Raw genomic sequence first — 19,282 nt, forward strand, 5'->3', positions numbered from 1 at the left:
AAATACTTAGGTAATTTCTATTTGTCTGTATTTTCTTTCAGAACTAACTGCAAGTTATTTATCTTTTAACACCACTCTTATTTATGAAACACATTTTCTTTTCCTACGTTTTAGAAATGGTCCATCTTTTTTATTTTATTTTTTTTTGACATTGCTGGAGTGAAGTGGTGCAATTTCGACTTACCACAGCCTCGACCTCCCAGGCTCAGGTGATCCTCCCACCTCAGCCTCCTAAGTAGCTGGAACTACAGTTGTACACCACCACCCCCAGCTAATTTCTGTACTTTTGTAGAGAAAGGGTTTCGCCATGTTGTCCAGGCTGGTTTTGAGTTCCTGGACTCAAACAATCCACCCATCTTGGCCTCTCAAAGTACTGGGATTAAGGGCATGGGCCACCTCACCTGGCCAATGGTCTACCTTTTAAGTTTTGGACTTATTCTGCTCAGCTAAAGTTGAAATTCACTTTAACAAGGCCAACACTTCATGAAGCCTCTACAAAATGTGCTATTAATAGGGTTCACAGCTTTTATAGCTTAAAAGGCTGTGAAAATCTCTAAGACCATTCCTCATCACTGCAGCACATTCTACTGGGCAGCACTGTTGAAGAACCAGCTGCTCTGAAGACATCAACAATCTACAAAGTAGAAGGTATAAGATCCCCTTGATAACCTAGATGGTAGCATTTACAATTGCAGAGCCCATAGGAATAACACTAGTTTCTACTCTAATGCTGGTCCTGCCTAAGAAATGACTATTAGAACCAAGAATTCTGTACAGCACCTGCGAAGACCATCTAATCACCTGACAGGTGCTCTCTTCTCCCATAAGATTGAGACAGGGCTTTTGGCTCTCAGAAATTTTGCAGATACTTGTATCTCAACATGGCCAAAATTAACTTACCTTCACATGCTGCCACACTCTACTCAAATCTGCCTTGTTCCCAGAGTTCCTTATCTCAAGAAATTACACACACTGAAATTGTACACTGCCCTTTTTTTTTTTTTTTTGAGACGGAGTCTCGCTCTATCTCCAGGCTGGACTGCAGTGGTGCAATCTCCACCACTGCAACCTCTGCCTCCCAGCTTCAAGCGATTCTCCTGCCTTAGCCTCCCGAGTAGCTGGGACTACAGGTGCGTACCACCATGCCCATCTAATATTTTTTGTATTTTTCAGAAAAGACAGGGTTTTACCATGTTGGCCAGGCTGGTCTCGATCTCCTGACCTTGTGATCCGCCCACCTCGGCCTCCCAAAGTGCTGGGATTACAGGTGTGAGCCACCCTGCCCAGCTGCACACTGCACTCTTAAGCCAGAACCTTAAAAATCATCTTAACGCCTTCCCCCTTCTCCCTCAATCCCCATATCCCATCAATCACCAGATCCTACTGATACCAATTCTCAATTATTCTCAAATTGTCCACTTATCTCCATGCCACTGCTACTACTATCCCAAAGCCACATAATCTCCCACCTGTACTGACTTCACAGCATTCTGGCCCTGAATGCACCCTGTAAGATAAAATTGAAACAGTGGACTTCTTCTTTTTTTTTTTTTTTTTTGACACAGTCTGGCTCTGTCACCCAGGCTGGAGTGCAGTGACACGATCTCAGCTCATTGCAACTTCCGCCTCCTGGGTCCAAGAGATTCTCCTGCCTCAGTCTCCCAAGTAGCTGGGATTATAGGCACCTGTTACCACACCTGGCTAATTTTTATATTTTTAGTAAAGATAGGGTTTCACCACATTGGCCAGGCTGATCTTAAAACTCCTGACCTTAAAAGTGCTGGGATTACAGGCACGAGCCGCTGTGCCCGGCCTCCTACTTCTTATAGATACAAGTGTTGCCTATTTCTCACCACACTCACTTTTGCTCAGCACGTTCCAACCAAAGTATAAATACATTCCTTCTCTCTTGCTTATAGGCCTTACCACATGCAATTTTCTCCACCTGGAGTGCCTCTTCCCTCTTTGACTAACTTGTACTCATCCTATAGGTCATCTTCTAGGTGACCTTCGTAGCCCCCGAATCAGATTAGGTACCCCAGGTGTAAGCTCTTTAGCGCCATAATTCTTCCACTTCATAAAATTCACCACCCTTTTTTACTATTATCTTTTGTTTCTCTGTAAGATGGTATGTACTGGGAGATCAATTACCTTCTCTTTAACACCCATGCCTATACTATCAGAGCCTAGCACGGAACTTGATATATCATAGTAAATCAGCAAACATATGATGAATAATACATAATTTTGTAAATAAATAACATTGTAAAATTTTTAATGCAATTCTGAACAATTATTAAAACCAAAGCAGGACTGACCTGGTGTTTTCGTTATATTCAAAAATCTGAACCTTGGCCATTGCATTGGGGCTACTGTCATCGCTTCCTACAGCGATCATGGGGGAATGAGCACGAGAGCTAGAAACACAGAGAAAGAACATTTTAGATAATGAAAGAAATAATTCATTCAGAAAATGAACACACTGAAGGCAAGCAGACAACAAGCTTAGAGTCAGCCTGTCATTACTAGTGACATCTACGTCTCTGCCACACAGCTGACATGACCACACTGCAAGTATGTACACCTGAGAATGTCACACATGAGAACTGAGGATTCCGTCCTTATGGACTGTTTTTGGCATGTTCTTATGGCTCAGATAGAAAGGAGCTCTTTGCCTGAAAGAAAGCTTCAAGCATTCAACAGATTTTAAAAAGATACTTCAGAGGTCTTAGTAATTTTTCCTGCTGAAATTTTTGTCTGTCACTCAGGCTGGAGTGCAGTGGCTTGATCTCTGCTCACTGCAACCTCCACCTCTTGGGTTCAAGTGATTCTCCTGCCCCTCAGCCTCCAGAGTAGCTGGGACTATAAGCGTGAACCACCATGCCCGGCCACAAACTTCCGTTTTCAGTGTTCTACAAATACTTAGTTTTGATTTTATAACATTAATAGTTTGAATGAGAACCAACAGCACATTTATAGTGACATATTCTAAATTACTAAAAACAAGATTTTTTTTAAATTGAGATTGGGATCTCACTATGTTGCCCAGGCTGGACTTGAACTTCTAGGCTCAAGCAGTCCTCCTCCCGAGTAGCTGGGACTACAGGCATGTGCCACCACACCCGGCTAAAAATCATACATTTTAAAAATATTTTTAAATCCAGTCATTAAATGTCCAGACAGCAACATGAACTGAGGATCACCTCAGCTGTACAACCAGAAATAAGATACTCCAATTTAAATTACTTTCCAAATATGATTCACAGCTAAACAGTGAGAAAAACCATCTCGCTTTCAGACTGAATAGTGTAGACAGATCACCTGCATGTCTGCCTCCCTCCAAAGGCCCCACTGAAATGATGAAAGAACAGTATCGTACAGCGCTAGAAATCTAGAAAGTGTACCATCAGAAATCAAGAAATTTGGAGGGTTTCTAGGATGTCAGGAGACAGATCAGACTGAGAAAGAAAACACAAAGGAAAAAAGAATCCATATCACCATTAGTAAGAAGAAAATTCCAAAAGGTCCAACCTCCAATTAATAAATGCAAAGAACAGAAATGAGTCATGGACAATTACAGAGTGATTTAGTCAAAAAACATCTGAGGAAAGGTCTTAGTGAAACAATTAGAACTTGAAAGAGACAAGTTAAGAACTGGAAATAAAGGAGTACTCCAAAATCGGCACGGAGGAAGAAAATACACTCAAATGGTCCGTCATGCTCAATGGAAAACCTTCCTTGCTTTGTCAGTTTGGGGGTACCCCAGCCTGCCAGCCTGCTCTTGGCTCACACATCCTTAGGAAACCCTGCCAACCTACTTCACCCACTCCACAAAATTCAGTCAGCCTCCCTCGTTGAAAGAGTAAGTTGTTAACACAACAAATCACCCAGCAGAAGAAAAATGCCAATATCAGTTTTCTCTACTAGCAGTAACAATCCCTCACTCATAAATATAAATAAGCAAAGATTAGCAAACTCCAAAGAAAACCAAGGCACACGAAAAGAACTCATCTTTGAGAAAAAACACACAGCCAATCCTCGATATTTACAGATTCTGCACTTGTAAACTGGCCTAAATTTATCTGTAACCATAAAACCAATTTTCCAAGGCTTTATTATTTTTATTTTTTGAGACAGAGTGTTGCTCTGTTTCCCAGGCTGGAGTGCAGTGGCATAATCTTGGCTCACTGCAACCTTCACTTCCCAGGTTCAAGGGATTCTCCTGCCTCAGCCTCCTGAGTAGCTGGGACTACAGATGCCTGCCACCAGGCCCACCTAATCTTTGTATTTTTAGTAGAGACAGGGTTTCAACATGTTGGCCAGGCTGGTCTCAAACTCCTGACTTCAAGTGATCTGCCCGCCTCGACCTCCCAAAGTGCTGGGATCACTCCCAAAGTGATGAGCCACTGCACTTTCATGGTCATTCACTGGCAGGTGCAGAGCAGGTCTGCGAAAAAATCGAGTTCCCTGATGCACAGGTTCCCAGCAGAGGTGCCTTCTTCCCTTGGCTCTCATATGGCAAACGAATGTCCTTTTCACAGTCTAGTTAGCCTCACGTTTTTCACATTTTTGTGCTTTTTAAAAGTGATTTCACAGTTTAAAATCCCATGGATGCTGTTGAAGTGCTGTCTAGTGTTCCTAAACATAGGAAGGCTGGGATGTCCCTTATGGAGAAAATATGTGTATTTGAAAAGCTTTGTTCAGGCCTGTGTAGTAGTGTTGTGGCTGTTAGTTCAATGCTAATGAATCAACAACATATAAGTTGTCTTTAAAATGAAAGACACACAAAAAGGCTATACACTGATCAGTTGATGAAAATGTGGTGAGAGGTTTGTGGAAACCCTGTATTTCCCCTAGGAAGAATTCAGTATTAGCTAATTCAGTGTTTATGGCAACTTTATAGAACACTGCCAGTGCAAATGATAACTGACTGTAAGTCAGCAAACAAATGCAAATTTTTAAAAATCTTAACTAGGAAATGCAGGGAAATATTGAAATACACATACCTAAATTGACTGGGATAAAAAAGAAGTAATCAGAGAAAAAGAAAGTCTGAACAATTAAAAATGATTGCCATTCGCCCAAAAATTCAATGATGGGATAAAGTATATACCTAGAGAACAAAGCGGAGATCTGGGTTAACAAAGTACTGAATCTCCAAACAATTTTTTTTTTAAATGGAGAGTAAATCCTGGAATAATCAAAGAGGAGTCCCAGAAAGACAGAACAGAGACAAGGGAATAAAAAGAAATTGGCCAGGCACAGTGGCTCACACCTGTAATCCCAGCACTTTGGGGGGCCAAGGCGGGCGGATCACCAGTTCAAGAGATCAAGACCATCCTGGCCAGCATGATGAAATCCCGTCTGTACGAAAAATACAAAATTAGCTGGGTGTGGTGGTGTGTGCCTGTAGTCCCAGCTACTTGGGAGGCTGAGGCAGGAGAATCACTGGAACTCCACAAGGTGGGGGTTGCAGTGAACTGAGTTTGTGCCACCGCACTCCAGCCTGGCAACAGAGCAAGATTCCGTCTCGGAAAAAAAAAAAAAAAGAAATTATCAAGGGATCATAAGACATCCCCAATTTGAGACAAAAACATTCATTTTCAAAGGGACCACTGAGTGCCAAGCAGGACTGGCCAAGTGCGGTGGCTCACACCTATAATCTCAGTACTTTTGGAGGCTGAGCCAAGAGAATTGCTTGAATCCAGGAATTCAAGACCATCCTAGGCAACATAGGGAAACCCCATATCCACAAAAATATACAAAAAAATTAGTTAGGCATGGTGGTAAGTGCCTTCAGTCCCAGCTACTTGGGAGGCTGTGTATGGTGGGAGGATCACCTGAGCCCAGAGAGGTTCAGGCTACAGTTAGTTAGCTGTGATTGTGCCACTGCACTCCAGTCTGGGCAACAGTGACACCCTGTCTCAAAAACAAATACATAAAAAATAATAAATAGTAAGTGCCAAGCAAGATTAATCAACAAAGGCCAATACCTAATACTCCAGGTTGGGATTTTCCTGGAGAAGGGGAATGAGGAAAGTACATACAGATGAAACAGCAGCAGCCTTGGGTTACTATAGCTGGGTGATGAGTATGGAAGGGCCTGTCTACTGTACTTCTGTTACTTTTGGTGTATCTGAAATTTTCTCTAATGAATACACCTGACAACCCCAAGATGGGAAAAACTGCTCAAATAAAACACAAAAAGCACTCCAACAATAAAGCCTGACAAATATGATTACATTAAAACTCATTTCCACTGGCTACTAAAATCCATCATAAAAAGTGTCAAAATACACTTGCAACAGAGCTCACAATAATAAGACAAAACCCTAAAACCTTCTGGAAAGAACAAGCTACCACAAAAGAACCAGCATCAGACTAACCATAGCTCATTAACAAAAACTAGTTAAAAATATGCAAGAATTGTATCTTCGAAATTCTTACATTCAGAACTCTAAAACTTGCCAAACTATCAATTAAGCATGGGAGTAAAATTAAGACATTTTCAAGTGTGCTAGAATCTCAAGAGTTTGCTATCCATTCTATTTGAGAAAAGATTAGGTATGTCATGGAAATGGAAAAAAAAAAAATTAAAGACAGCATATGATAGAAAATTTGTGACAGCTAAGTATAAGCCAGAAGTAAAAGAAATAAAGAAGAGGGCCGGGCGCGGTGGCTCACGCCTGTAATCCCAGCACTTTGGGAGGCCGAGGCAGATGAATCACGAGGTCAAGAGATCGAGACCATCCTGGTCAACATGGTGAAACCCCGTCTCTACTAAAAATACAAAAAATTAGCTGGGCATGGTGGCGCGTGCCTGTAATCCCAGCTACTCAGGAGGCTGAGGCAGGAGAATTGCCCGAACGCAGGAGGCGGAGGTTGTGGTGAGCTGAGACCACGCCATTGCTCTCCAGCCTGGGTAACAAGAGCGAAACTCCGTCTCAAAAAAAAAAAAAGAAAGAAAGAAAGAAAACAGAGCACTCATCAATACTAATTAACAGTAACAACAAAGTTTTCATGAAAAACATATTGGCATCTCAAATGAAGACTTACATAATCTAGATTATAAAGCTGGATGCTACTTAATTTTTAGAATCAACATGTAATCAAAAGACAAAATACGTATTTGTTAAATGTTTAGAGAATGTAAATATTATAAATTTTGCCAGTATACAAGCAATATAAGAATTAGGAAATGGAAGCAGCAGTGTGAGGGGGAAGCAAAATAAACTAATTTCCTCTTTTTTAAGAGAGAGGAGTAAATATATAGTCTAAAAATTGGTAAGTAAAAATGTACAGACATATATATCATTTGAAATTATAATAATTATCAACATAACTCAAACAACTATCAACATCACCACAAATAAGATATCTATCTAGCCATACCTTGGGATGTGGAAAGTTTTATAAATGTGCTCTATTCATCTTTCATTGCAGTTTGGATATTGTTTAATGATAACACAGCAAGAATTTGTGAAAAAATAGCAGAATAAAAATTTTTTTAAAAAATAAAGAAAAAGATACATAGCAAGAACCAGGGGTATAAGTAAATAATTTAAAAATATACTAGTGACTACCAGAATTAAAGTCTAAAAGCAAAACTGTTAACAGCATTTGTTTTTAGGGGGTAAGGGAACTTTACCTTTCTTTTTATGCTCTTATAGATCATTTCGATTTTTTTCTTTACCAAGTGATTCTTGTAATTGTTTAAAAATAGTTTAATAAAAATCAACTATGGCATAATTCATATAGTCATGCCCTATATAGCAGTTAAAAAGAAATGAGGTAGGGCTAGATATACTAATATATGGAAAAATGCCCACAATGTATCTGTAAGTGAAAAAAGCTAATTGCAAGGAAGGAAAATGTATGGGTTTCTGGCTGGGCGCAGTGGCTCACACCTGCAATCCCAACACTCTTGGAGGCTGAGGCAGGAGGATCACCTGAGGTCAGAAGTTCAAGACAAGCCTGGCCAACATGGTGAAACCGTCTCTGCTAAAAATACAAAAATTAGCCAGGCGTGATGGCGCATGCCTGTAATCCCAGCTATCTGGGAGGCTGAGGCAGGAGAACTGCTTGAACCCAGGAGGTGGAGGCTGCAGTGAGCCAAGAGCACACCACTGCATTCCAACCTGGGCAACTGAGCAACACTCTGTCTCGATAAATAAATAATAAAATAAAATGTATGGGTTTCAATGTCTGTGTGTTTTGTGTCTACCTGTGCTAGTAAATACCTGGGCATGTTTGCATATATGTGTGTTTATGAATACGTTAGTTACTTGTGTATGCATAAAAAGCATCCAGAAGGTTCACATGAAAATATTTACAATGCTGGCTTCTCTGTTGAGTGAAAACAGGGGGACAAGTGACATGCCTGGGTGAAAAATGGAAAATGTAAACTCTATATATCTTGAGAAAAAGCATTTTTGAGAAAATAAATTATCAAATTGTTAGCTTAAAAATTACTAGTTTATTTACTAGGATGTTAACAGCAGTTTACTATGTAAACTTACCTTGAAGGGTTCCAAGAAATACAACTACAGCTTAGCTTACATGAGATCTCATGCTGCAAAGACCACTGGCTGAGATTCATAACATCTGGTGCCTCATATATTCTTACTATACCATCTGCTGAACAGGTTGCTAACATAAGACCCATGTGCTTGGGAGCAAACTTCACATCAGTAACAGATGTTCTGCTATCCACCAGAGTTGTCCTTTTAACCTAAAAAAAATAATTAAATTACAAAAAGAAAGCATGGTAGAGTGGAAAAGACACATACACTTTGGAAACACACAGAACCTCCTCTGTCATTCACTAGGTATATAAGCTTGGATACATGTCTATGCCACAATTTCCTACAAGCACATGGCAAAATACCATATACATAGCTGGCAACCACTAACAAATTAGTGAGCCAAAATTAATTACTCCCTTTAATAAAAAAAAAAAAAAAAAAAAAAACCTACCTCTGAAAGCCTAACTTTATCATATAAGTAATCTCTCTTAAGCAGATGTCACAAAAACCAGAAACCGTTAAAATTTTCGGACAAGTAGTTTCGTCATACAAAGCATGCTGCAAGCATTAGATCCTTTAAATAGAAAATGAGCCAGGCACAATGGCTCACACCTGTAATCCCAAAACTTTGGGAAACCAAGGCAGGCAGATTGCTTGAGCTCAGGAGTTCAAGACCAGCCTGGGTAACATGACAAGATACCGTCTCTACTAAAAATACAAAAAAAATTGCCAGGTATGGTAGTGCACACCTGTAGTCCCAGCTATTCCAGAGGCTCAGGTGGGAGGATCACTTGAGTCAGTGGGGCAGAAGTTACAGCGAGCCAAGATTGTGCCACTGCACTCCAGCCTGGGCGACAGAACAAGACCCTGTCTCAAAAGGAGAAAAAAAGCCAGTAAATGGAAGGCATGCAATTTCTTCTCTCAAGAATAATTTTCTTTTAATCCCATTTGGACCACTATTACTCATTTTTTTTTCCTTTGGGACAGGGTCTTGCTCTGTCACCCAGGCTGGAATACAGTACCATGGATCATGGCTCACTGGCAGCCTTGAACTTCTGGGCTCAAGTGATCCTCTTGCCTCAGCTTTCCCAATGACTGTAACTACAGGCACCTGCCACCATGCCCAGCTAAACTTTCTTATTTTTTTAGAGATGGGGGGTCTCACTATGCTGCCCAGACTGGTCTCGAACTCCTGGCCTCAAACAATCCTCCCACCTCAGCCTCTCAAGTTGCTGGGATTACAGGTGTGAGCCCACTGTGCCCAGCTACTATGCACTTTTAAATAAAGGCATTTAACAGAGGCCAAAAGAGTGGTAGAAAACAAGCATCGTGGTCACTATAAAATTCCAACACCACATTTATAGCTATCTTCTGGCACCTAGCTTAACATGAAACTTCATGCCTGTAATCCTGGCACTTTGGGAGGCTTAGGTGGGTGATCACAAATGCATTCGTTACAGTAGGTAGTCAGACATGAGGAGGGCAGCAAAGGACCCCACCCCACCAGGAAAGACAGGTGACCATCAGGTGATGGTCAAGCAGTTGTTAAACTTTCTCTCTAAAATAATCATTGGTCGCAGCAGCACCAGGGAAAGGCAGTCTCCCAACAGATATTATCACCTGAAACTGGTGATCAGCAGCTTCCTGATAAGATCTCAGGAGTTGGATGAGTGGGCTCAAGCATGTGCACTAAAAGGCAAAATGGTGGAGTTTAACTGGTCTATGACCTTCTACAAACATTCTGTTAAGCGAAAAACACCTCAAGTGAGCATGTGCACAACTCCAGTAAATACACTGCGCATGCAGCCCCTCCCAAGCACCAACGGGCCACTGCACATGCGGACTGTCCACCCCAAGGGAAGAATCAGAGAAGAGACGCAACCCCTGGGAAGCATGCCAACGTGTAACGACCCAAGTCAAAAGTTGAATCGTGCACTTGGCTCTCTCAAGTCACCCACTTGGTCTTCTTCCAAGTATATTTTACTTCCTTTCATTTCTACTCTAAAATTTTTTAACAAATTTCCACTCCAGCTCTAAAATTTGCCTTAGTTTCTTACTCTGCCTATGCCCCTTGGTGGAATTATTTCTTCTGAGGAAGCAAGAAATAGGTTGCTGTAGACCTACACGGATTCACCACTGCTAATACATTAATGGTGACTAAATACAAATAAATATCTTGAAGATCGAAGAAAAATCCTTCTTATGCCACCCCCAAATCTAACCTATAGTATACTGAACTGACACACCTCAGACTTAATGCCAACAAAATCCTTTCTAATTCTATAAATCCCCATTCTCTCCTCCCCATAAGCAGCTTGCCTTAGAGAAGCCCTAGTGCAAAGACAATCAGACATACTCCTCCCCCTAGAAGAGTCGTAAAACAGTCTGAATAGCCATTCAAGCTACAAAGCTAACATAATTAAAACAGTGTGCTATTGAGACAAGGAGACATACAGGCCAATGGTAACAAAATGGTAACAAAAGAGTCCAAAAATCAATCCTCCATATATAGAGCCAACTAATTTTCAACAAATGTCAAGACCATTAAACAAAACTTTCAACAAATGTCAAGACCATTCAACAGTCTTTTCAATAAATGGTGCTGGGAAAACTAGATTTCAGCACCCTACCATTTTTTAGTGACCGAAATAAATAATTTTTATCAGGTCCTTGCTTGCTTGCACATGTTAACCACTCACTTTTTGTTGAATATCCCTTGTTGCCACAATATAATGATAAACTGTTGTACTGCTTCTTTGTCAAGCAGAAGGAGATAACTTCAGAGTCATGTAAAGAAAAATGTTGGCAGAAGAAATGAATGGCTTTAAGGACATTGTGACTAGCTGCTTACACCCAGATGTCTGGTTGCTCAAGGCATTACCTGAGACTAAAAAAACACAGATTTTTTTAGATTCTCTGAAACTCCCCCTCCCTTACTCTCTAGTTACATAAAACTACCTGCTGCTTCCTTTTGTTAAGACAGATTTGAGAGATCTTGTCCCCCTCCCACCTTCCTGTTTTAGCCAAATCGAATAAACCTTTCTCTATCTCCAAGTAATGGTGACTCAGTATTTGGTCTCAGCTACACACTGTGGATACAAGCCTGAATTCAGGATCCTACAACAATATTAGAAGAAAACACTGGGGGAAATCTTCACAACACTGGATTTGGCAATGCTTTCCTGAATATAACACCAAAAGCATGGGAAACAAAAGAAAAAAATAGATAAACTGGACTTCAAAATGTTTAAATTTTGTGCATCAAAGAATACTATCAAGAGTGAAAAAGACAGCTCACAGAATGGGAGAAAATATTTGCAAATCATTTACAGATTGTACATAACAAATCCAAAAACCTGAAATCTGAAATGCTCCAAAATCCAAAACTTTTTGAGCATTGGCATGATGCTAAAACAAAATGATTACTGGAGCATTCTGGATTTCGATTTTTAGATTTAGAATGTTTAACTGGGGCTGGGCACAGTGGCTCACACCTGTAATCCCAGCACTTTGGGGGGCCAAGGTGGAGGATCACCTGAACCCAGGAGTTCAAGACCAGCCTGGGCAACACAGTGAGACTTTGTCTCTATTAAGTAGATAAACAGGAGAATGCTTAACTGGTAAGTATAAATACAAATATTCCAAAATCCAAAATCCGAAATCTGAAACATTTCTGGAACCAAGCATTCTGATAAATAATACTCAACCTATACCTGGATAAGGGATTAATATCCAGAATATATAAAGAATTCCTACAACAACAAAAATACTCAATAAAAAAATGGGCAAAGGATATGAATAGTATTTTCATATTCATATCATTTTGAATATGAATTCAAAGGAAGACATACAATTGGCCAATAAGCACATGAAAAGGTGCTCAACATCAGTAATCATTAGAGAAATGCAAATCAGAACCACAATGGAGATACCGCTTCATAACAGTCACAACAGTAGGATGGCTACAATAAAAAAGCACAATAACAAGTGCTGATGAAGATGTGGAAAAACTGGAATCCTTGAGCACTGCTGGTAGTAATGTAAAATGGTGTAGCTGCTATGGAAAAGTTTGACAGTTCCCAAAAATGTTAAACATAGAATTACCACAAGAGCCAGTAATTCTACTCCTAGGTATATATCCAAAAGAATCGAAAGCAGTCTCAAACATTTATCTGTACAGCAATGCTCATAATAATATTATTCATAATAGCCTCAAAGTGGAAACAACCCAAGGGTCCATCTACAAATGAATGGATAAACAAAATGTAGTATACACGCACAAAAATATTACCCAGCCATAAAAAGGAATAAATATATGCTACAACATGGACAGACCTTGAAAACATTTTAGTGAAATAAGCCAGCCACAAATGTACAAATACTGTGATTCCCTGTATACCCAGTACCTAGAGTAGTCAAATTTATAGACAGACAGTTGAATGGAGGTAGAAGGAGGAGGAAGGGGAAGGCATTCTTTAACAATATGGAGTTTATGTTGGCAATGATGAACAGTTTGAGGTATAGAGAACAGTGATGGGTACACAGCACTGTGAATGTAATTAATTCCACTGAATTGTACCACTTACGAATAGTTAAAATGGGCAGGGCATGGTGGCCCACGCCTATAATCCCAGCACTTTGGGAGGTCAAGGTGGGCGGACCATTTGAAGTCAGGAGTGTGACCAGCCTGACCAATATGGTGAAACCTCGTCTCCTTCTAAAAATACAAAAAAATTAGCCTGCCATGGTGGCACATGGCTGTAGTCCCAGCTACTTAAGAGGCTGAGGCAGGAGAATCACTTGAACCCCGGAGGCAGAGGATGCAGTGAGCCGAGATCGTACCACTGTACTCCGGCCTGGGTGACAGAACAAGGCTCCATCTCAAAAAAAAAAAAAAGTTAAGATGATGACTGTTATATGTTTCACATTATTTTGCCATAATAAAAAATTGCATCATGGCCAGCATAGTGGCTCACACATATAATCCCAGCACTATGGGAGGCCGAGGCAGGAGGATTACTTGAGTCCAGGAGTTTAAGGCCAGCCTGGGCAACATGGTGAAACCCCATCTCTACAAAATAAAAAAATTAGCCAGGCATGTAGGTGCATGCCTGTGGTCCCAGCTACTTGGAGGGCTAAGGTGGGAGGATTGCTTGAGTCCAGGAGGTTGAGGCTGTAATGAACTATGATTGGCTGTATTGCAGTATCATGCATTAGGGAGGGCAGGTGAGGGGTGATAGGACTAGAGAAAAAAATACTGTCCTTGTAAAGGAATGGAGTTACATCTGGAAGGATACACAAAAACCTGTATGTACTACCTCTAGCGAGAGAACCCCACAGCAAGGGAAATGGAGGACACTCCCACTGCATACTCCCTTTTGTTTCTTTTGAATTTTATACCAGGTGCATGATTATCTATTACAAAAAACAAATCATAAAGCTGGGGGTGAAAAGCCTGCAGATGATAATACCTTCATGTGAAAATGCTGGAAAGGGTCTTTAATCTAGTTCAGTTTTTCACTTTATAGGTGAGGACCTTCAACAGCACACAGATTATTTTATGTTCTTGCCCAAATTCAAATATCTAATCAGGCAAAAAGAGTGGTAAAAGCAGATGCAGATAAAGGAGAGTATATTTTCTAAGAAAATAAAAATAACCACAAAATAAAAGAAACACTTTTTAAGGAATTATATTAACCCTTAATAGTTTAAGGTTAAAAAAAAAAAAAAAAGAATTTTAGTGTTAGACACAGTGGCTCATGCAGCAACTCAGAGGCTGAGGTGGGGCCAGGAGTTTGAGACTGCAGTGAGCAAGCGTATGTTAAAATCATATATGACTACGATATAAAATATACTAACAGGTAAAATTATATAAATGCAAATAGTCTGGAGGCATCATAAAAGTCATAAACAATGCAATGGTGCTCCTATTGCTTCAAACCCAACTTAAAATGAAATGAACAAGTAAGAAAAAAACATGGAAGAAAGAACTTTAGAACTGGTAACAATAGAAGGGAGTGGTAATATTTTACCCATTATCTGAGATAGTCTTGGGACTAATGCTCCTTGGCTGCTCATGTCTTCCCGGCCCACAGAATACTAACAAATGTCTCACCCAGTGGCTCTGTCCTCGCAGTTTATCATTTGATTCTCCTACTATTTCTTCCCATACAGCAGCTGTTCGGTCAAATGAACAAGAAGCCAACACCTGTCCAAATTCAGGATGGGCCCATGTTACACGCCATACAGATCCACTATGTGTCTAGGGAATCAAAAGGAAAAAAAAAGAGCAAATATTCATTATCCCAGGGCTTTTATTCCCTAAAAACTTAGTTTATTCATATTTCATAAATACTGGTTTTATATGAGGAAACAGAATATAGTTTTACTTCTATAAGAGGAGAAAACTGATCAATGTAACATGAAAATAAAACATTAAATTCCAGAATGTTTTAACCTTTAAAAAACATTCTATATTTAGCATTGTGGCCCTTCTGGAGGTCCAGTTCTTCTGACATTTTACTAATAAAGAAAAATCTAGCCAGATAAAGTTGATTACTTCCAGTGTTGATCATTGGGAGACTTGCTTCAGAGCTTAGCGTAACTAACGTTTGAAACAAAGGTTCTACATGTCCACCATCTTAATTGCAAATGCTTTTTACAGGAAATACGCACCTAACAAAATAAATAACATTAGATTTATTTGCTCCAAAATCCATAGAGACAGAAAGTAGATTAGTGGTTACCAGGGGCTGGGACAGAGGAAACAAGAGGTGACTGCTAAATGAGTACAGGGTTTCCTTTAGAGGCAGTAAACAATGTTCTGAAACTAGAAGTGGTGGTGGCTGCCAATTTAATGAATAGACTCAAAAATCACTAAATTGTATACTTTAAATGGGTGCACATTATCACATTATGATATGTAAATTATAGCTCAATTTAAAAAATACTTTTTTTTCTGAGACAGAGTCCCACTGTCACCCAGGCTAGAATGCAGTGGCACCATCTCGTCTCACTGTAACCTCCGCCTCCCAGGTTTAAGTAATTCTCCATCTCAGCCTCCCGAGTAGCTGGAATTACAGGCATGGTCCACTACACCCAGTTCATTTTTTGTATTTTTAGCAGAGATCAGGTTTCACCACCTTGGCCAGGCTGGTCTTGAACTCCTGACCTTGTGATCCACCCACTTCATCCTCCCAAAGTGCTGAGATTACAGGTGTGAGCCACCGTGATCAGCCAAATTAAAAAAAAAGTTTTTTAAACTTGCTTCAACCAGGCATAGTGGCTCATGCCTGTATTCTCAGCACTTTGAGAGGCTGAAGTGGACAGACTGCTTGAGCCAAGGGGTTCAAGACCAATCTGGGCAATATGGCAAAACCCCATCTCTACAAAAAATAAGCTAGGCGTGGTGGTATGCACTTGGGGTCCTAGATGCTTGGGAGGCTAAGGTGGGAGGATCACTTGAGCCTGTAAGGTTGAGGCTGCAGTGAGCCAAGATTACGCCACTGCACTCCAGACTGGGTGACAAAGAAGGACCTTGTCTCCAAAAGAAAAAAAAAAAAAAAAGTATTTGCTTCAAAAGTCTAACAATATTTAGAGATAGTAGCAATAAAATGCTTAAATGATTTTAACTGGCAATACAAATAGACTATTGTAGGAAGAATAAACATAGGGAAGCCCAAATCCTTATACCCCTTATGTTGGCCGAGGGGGGAAGGCGAGGAGGGTGGAGAAGGGATACAAAGGTCTTAAAGCATTGTACTATCAAAAGAATTTGCAAGGTGCTTCTCAGGAAAAATACTGCATAATAACAAACAACATTCAGAAAATGTGTTTCACACTGTATAGCTAACATTTTTTACATTCAACAACACAAAAATAGTTTACCCAATCACTTCTACATGACAACAATATCACCAACTAACGGTACATTTTGCACCCTTATTTTTTAACTTGTTTTGTCCAGTCTTTTCTATGCCATCTTCAATTCCTACTTACACAGGGCTACAAAGTTAAAAATGCACACTAAGGCAGATAAGTTGTATTATATTTACAGTAAAACGCAATCTAAAGAATAAGGTTTGCCCAAAGATGCTCATCACAATAAAATGGAAACTTAAATATCCATTAGTTAAGCAAAATGGTGTATTTACTGGCCGTTAATAAAAAGCCGTTATATAGAAAAGTACATATGAAATATGTTAGGCTTAAAAGCAAGAGATAAGGGTTTCCTTTTGGAATGATAAAAATGTTTTAAACTAGAAAGAGGTGGTAGTTGCACAACACTGTAAATGAAGTAAATGCCACTTAATTATTTACTTTAAAATTATTAATTTTATGATACGTGAATCTCGCCTCAAAGGGCGGGGGGGAACGTGAATAGACCTTTCACAAAAGAGATATGAATGGCAAATAAGCATATGAAACAATAATCAACATGAGGTATGAAGAAAATACAAATCAAAATCCAATAATCTTGTAGTCACTTCTCAACTACTAAAATGGCTATAATAAAAAAGACAGATATTATCAAGTATAGGTGAGGATGTAGAGCAACTGGAACCACACACATGGCTGGTGGGCACAGCCACTTTGGAAGTTTAGCAGTTTCTTAGAAAGCTAAGTATGTATAACCCATCAATTCCACTCCTAGGCATCTATCCAAAAGAAATGAAAATATATGTCCACAGAAACTTACGTGGCTTCACATTACTCATAACAGCCAAAAACTAGAAACAACTCAAATGTCCATCAGCTGGTGAATAGACAAAATGTGGCGATATATATACAATGGACTACTCAGTATTATAAAGGAACAAACTGACACAAGACACAATATGGATGAACCTCAAAACATGCAAAGGGAAAGTGGCCAGACACAAAGGACAATGTATTTCAAAATTCCATTTCTATGAAATTTCTAAAAAGGATAAACCAGGCTGGACACGGTGGCTCATGCCTGTAATCCCAGCACTTCCGGAGGCCAAAGAGGGTAGATCACTTGAGGCTAGGCGTTCGAGACCGGCCTGCCCAACATGGTGAAACCCTATCTCTACTAAAAATACAAAAATTAGACAGAAGTGGTGGCAGGTGCCTGTAATTTCAGCTATTCAGGAGGCTGAGTCAGGAGAATTGCTTGAATCCAGAAGGCAGAGATTGCAGTGAGCCAACACTGCACTCCAGCCTGGGCAACAAAGCAAGCCTCCAGCAAAGACAAGAAAAAGAAAAACCTATGGAGACAGAAAATGGATCAATCCTGGGACTTGGAGTGGGAATAGGACACAAAGGAATTTCTGAGTTTGAGAGAAATGTTCTAAAAATTGATTACAGTGATGAGTACACAACTATGTAAGTTTACTAAAACTCGCTGAATCGTACATTTAAAATTGATGACTTTTAAGGTATGAAAATTTTTACTTGGCGGGGCGTGGTGTCTCATGCCTGTAATCCCGGCACTCTGGGAGACCGAGGCAGGTGGATCATCTAAGGTCAGGAGTTTGAGACCAGGCTGGTAACATGGCGAAGCCCCCTCTCTACTAAAAATGCAAAAATTGGCTGGGCGTCATAGTGTGTGCCTATAGTCCCAGCTACTCAGGAGTCTGAGGCAGGAAAATCACTTGAATTCAGGAGGCAGAGGTTGTAGTGAGCCGAGATCATGCCACTGCACTCCTGCCTGGGCAACAGAGCAAGACTCCGTCTCAAAAAAAGCAAAATAAAGGAGAAAACTATGTATGAAACATCACAACTATTAAAATATGTAACGGAAAAAAGAATATTCTGAATTACAATTATGTTAGAATGCTACAAAATTACAGATTTTCTTACTCAAATTCTGAGAAACACACTTGTTACTTTAATAGTGAAAAACAGTAAAGTGTCTTTCCAGGAAAAGAACTACTGCATAAATGTTATAGTTTCCTCAAAACAATTCATTGATAACTATGAAACAAACAGTAAATATTTATGTATTTTTAATAACTATAAAAATAAATACTAACCTTCCAGCTAGCAGTACAATGCCAATCACCACTTTCACTTTTATCCCAGACCTATAAGAAAATAAAAGGCAGATATTTTATACAAGAATTCTTACAAATTTATACAAAAACCATAAGACCGAATCAGTGTATGAGCAAAGGGGTGAACATATAATTCACAAAAGGATACAAACAGTAAGTAAACATTCATTCATTCAATTAAATATTTATTGAGAGGCCGGGTGTGATGGCTCTTGCCTGTAATCCCAGCACTTTGGGAGGCCAAGGCAGGCAATCGCCTGAGGTCAGGAGTTCAAGACCATCCTGGCCAACATGGCGAAACCCTATCTCTAGTAAAAATACAAAAATTAGCTTGGCATGGTGGCACGCACCTGTACTCCCAGCTACTAGGGAGACTGAGGCAAGAGAATCACTTGAACCCGGGAAGCAGAGGTTGAAGTGAGTCAAGGTCACACCATTGCACTCCAGCCTGGGCGACAGAGTGAGACCGTTCTCAAAAAATACTTATTTATTGAGAACCTTGACTGTGTCAAGCACTGGGCCAACCACTGAGGGATTCAGGAAACTGAGCTCTAATAGGTAACAGAGACAATTAGTTACAGTCAAATCTCCTTATTCAAGGTAGTTATCTTCTACAGAGTCGCCTCTACCACAGACACATTGCTCCTAGGGGAAATACAGGGTTAGGTTCCCTGAGTCTCTGGCCGACATTTTTGTCAACCAATCAGTACATGATGTGGTTTTATGTGTGTTTCTGTT

General features: G+C 40.0%; 1 protein-coding gene across 4 annotated transcripts in view; it reads right to left on the bottom strand.

Annotated features, from left to right (window-relative positions):
* SEH1L (SEH1 like nucleoporin) overlaps window positions 1-19,282 on the bottom strand; it is a 34,366-nt gene that overhangs the window by 12,462 nt on the left and 2,622 nt on the right. For all 4 annotated transcript variants that reach the window (XM_017498449.1, XM_017498448.1, XM_017498451.2 and 1 more), the window contains exons 2-5: window positions 18,524-18,574; window positions 14,641-14,787; window positions 8,520-8,731; window positions 2,319-2,417 (exon numbers count right to left, since the gene is read on the bottom strand). In XM_017498449.1, coding sequence (XP_017353938.1) covers window positions 2,319-2,417; window positions 8,520-8,731; window positions 14,641-14,787; window positions 18,524-18,574 — 509 coding nt within the window. The remainder of the gene's footprint in view (window positions 1-2,318; window positions 2,418-8,519; window positions 8,732-14,640; window positions 14,788-18,523; window positions 18,575-19,282) is intronic.

The sequence above is a fragment of the Cebus imitator genome, unplaced genomic scaffold, assembly GCF_001604975.1.
Source record: "Cebus imitator isolate Cc_AM_T3 unplaced genomic scaffold, Cebus_imitator-1.0 Scaffold242, whole genome shotgun sequence".
Taxonomy (NCBI): Eukaryota; Metazoa; Chordata; class Mammalia; order Primates; family Cebidae; genus Cebus; species Cebus imitator.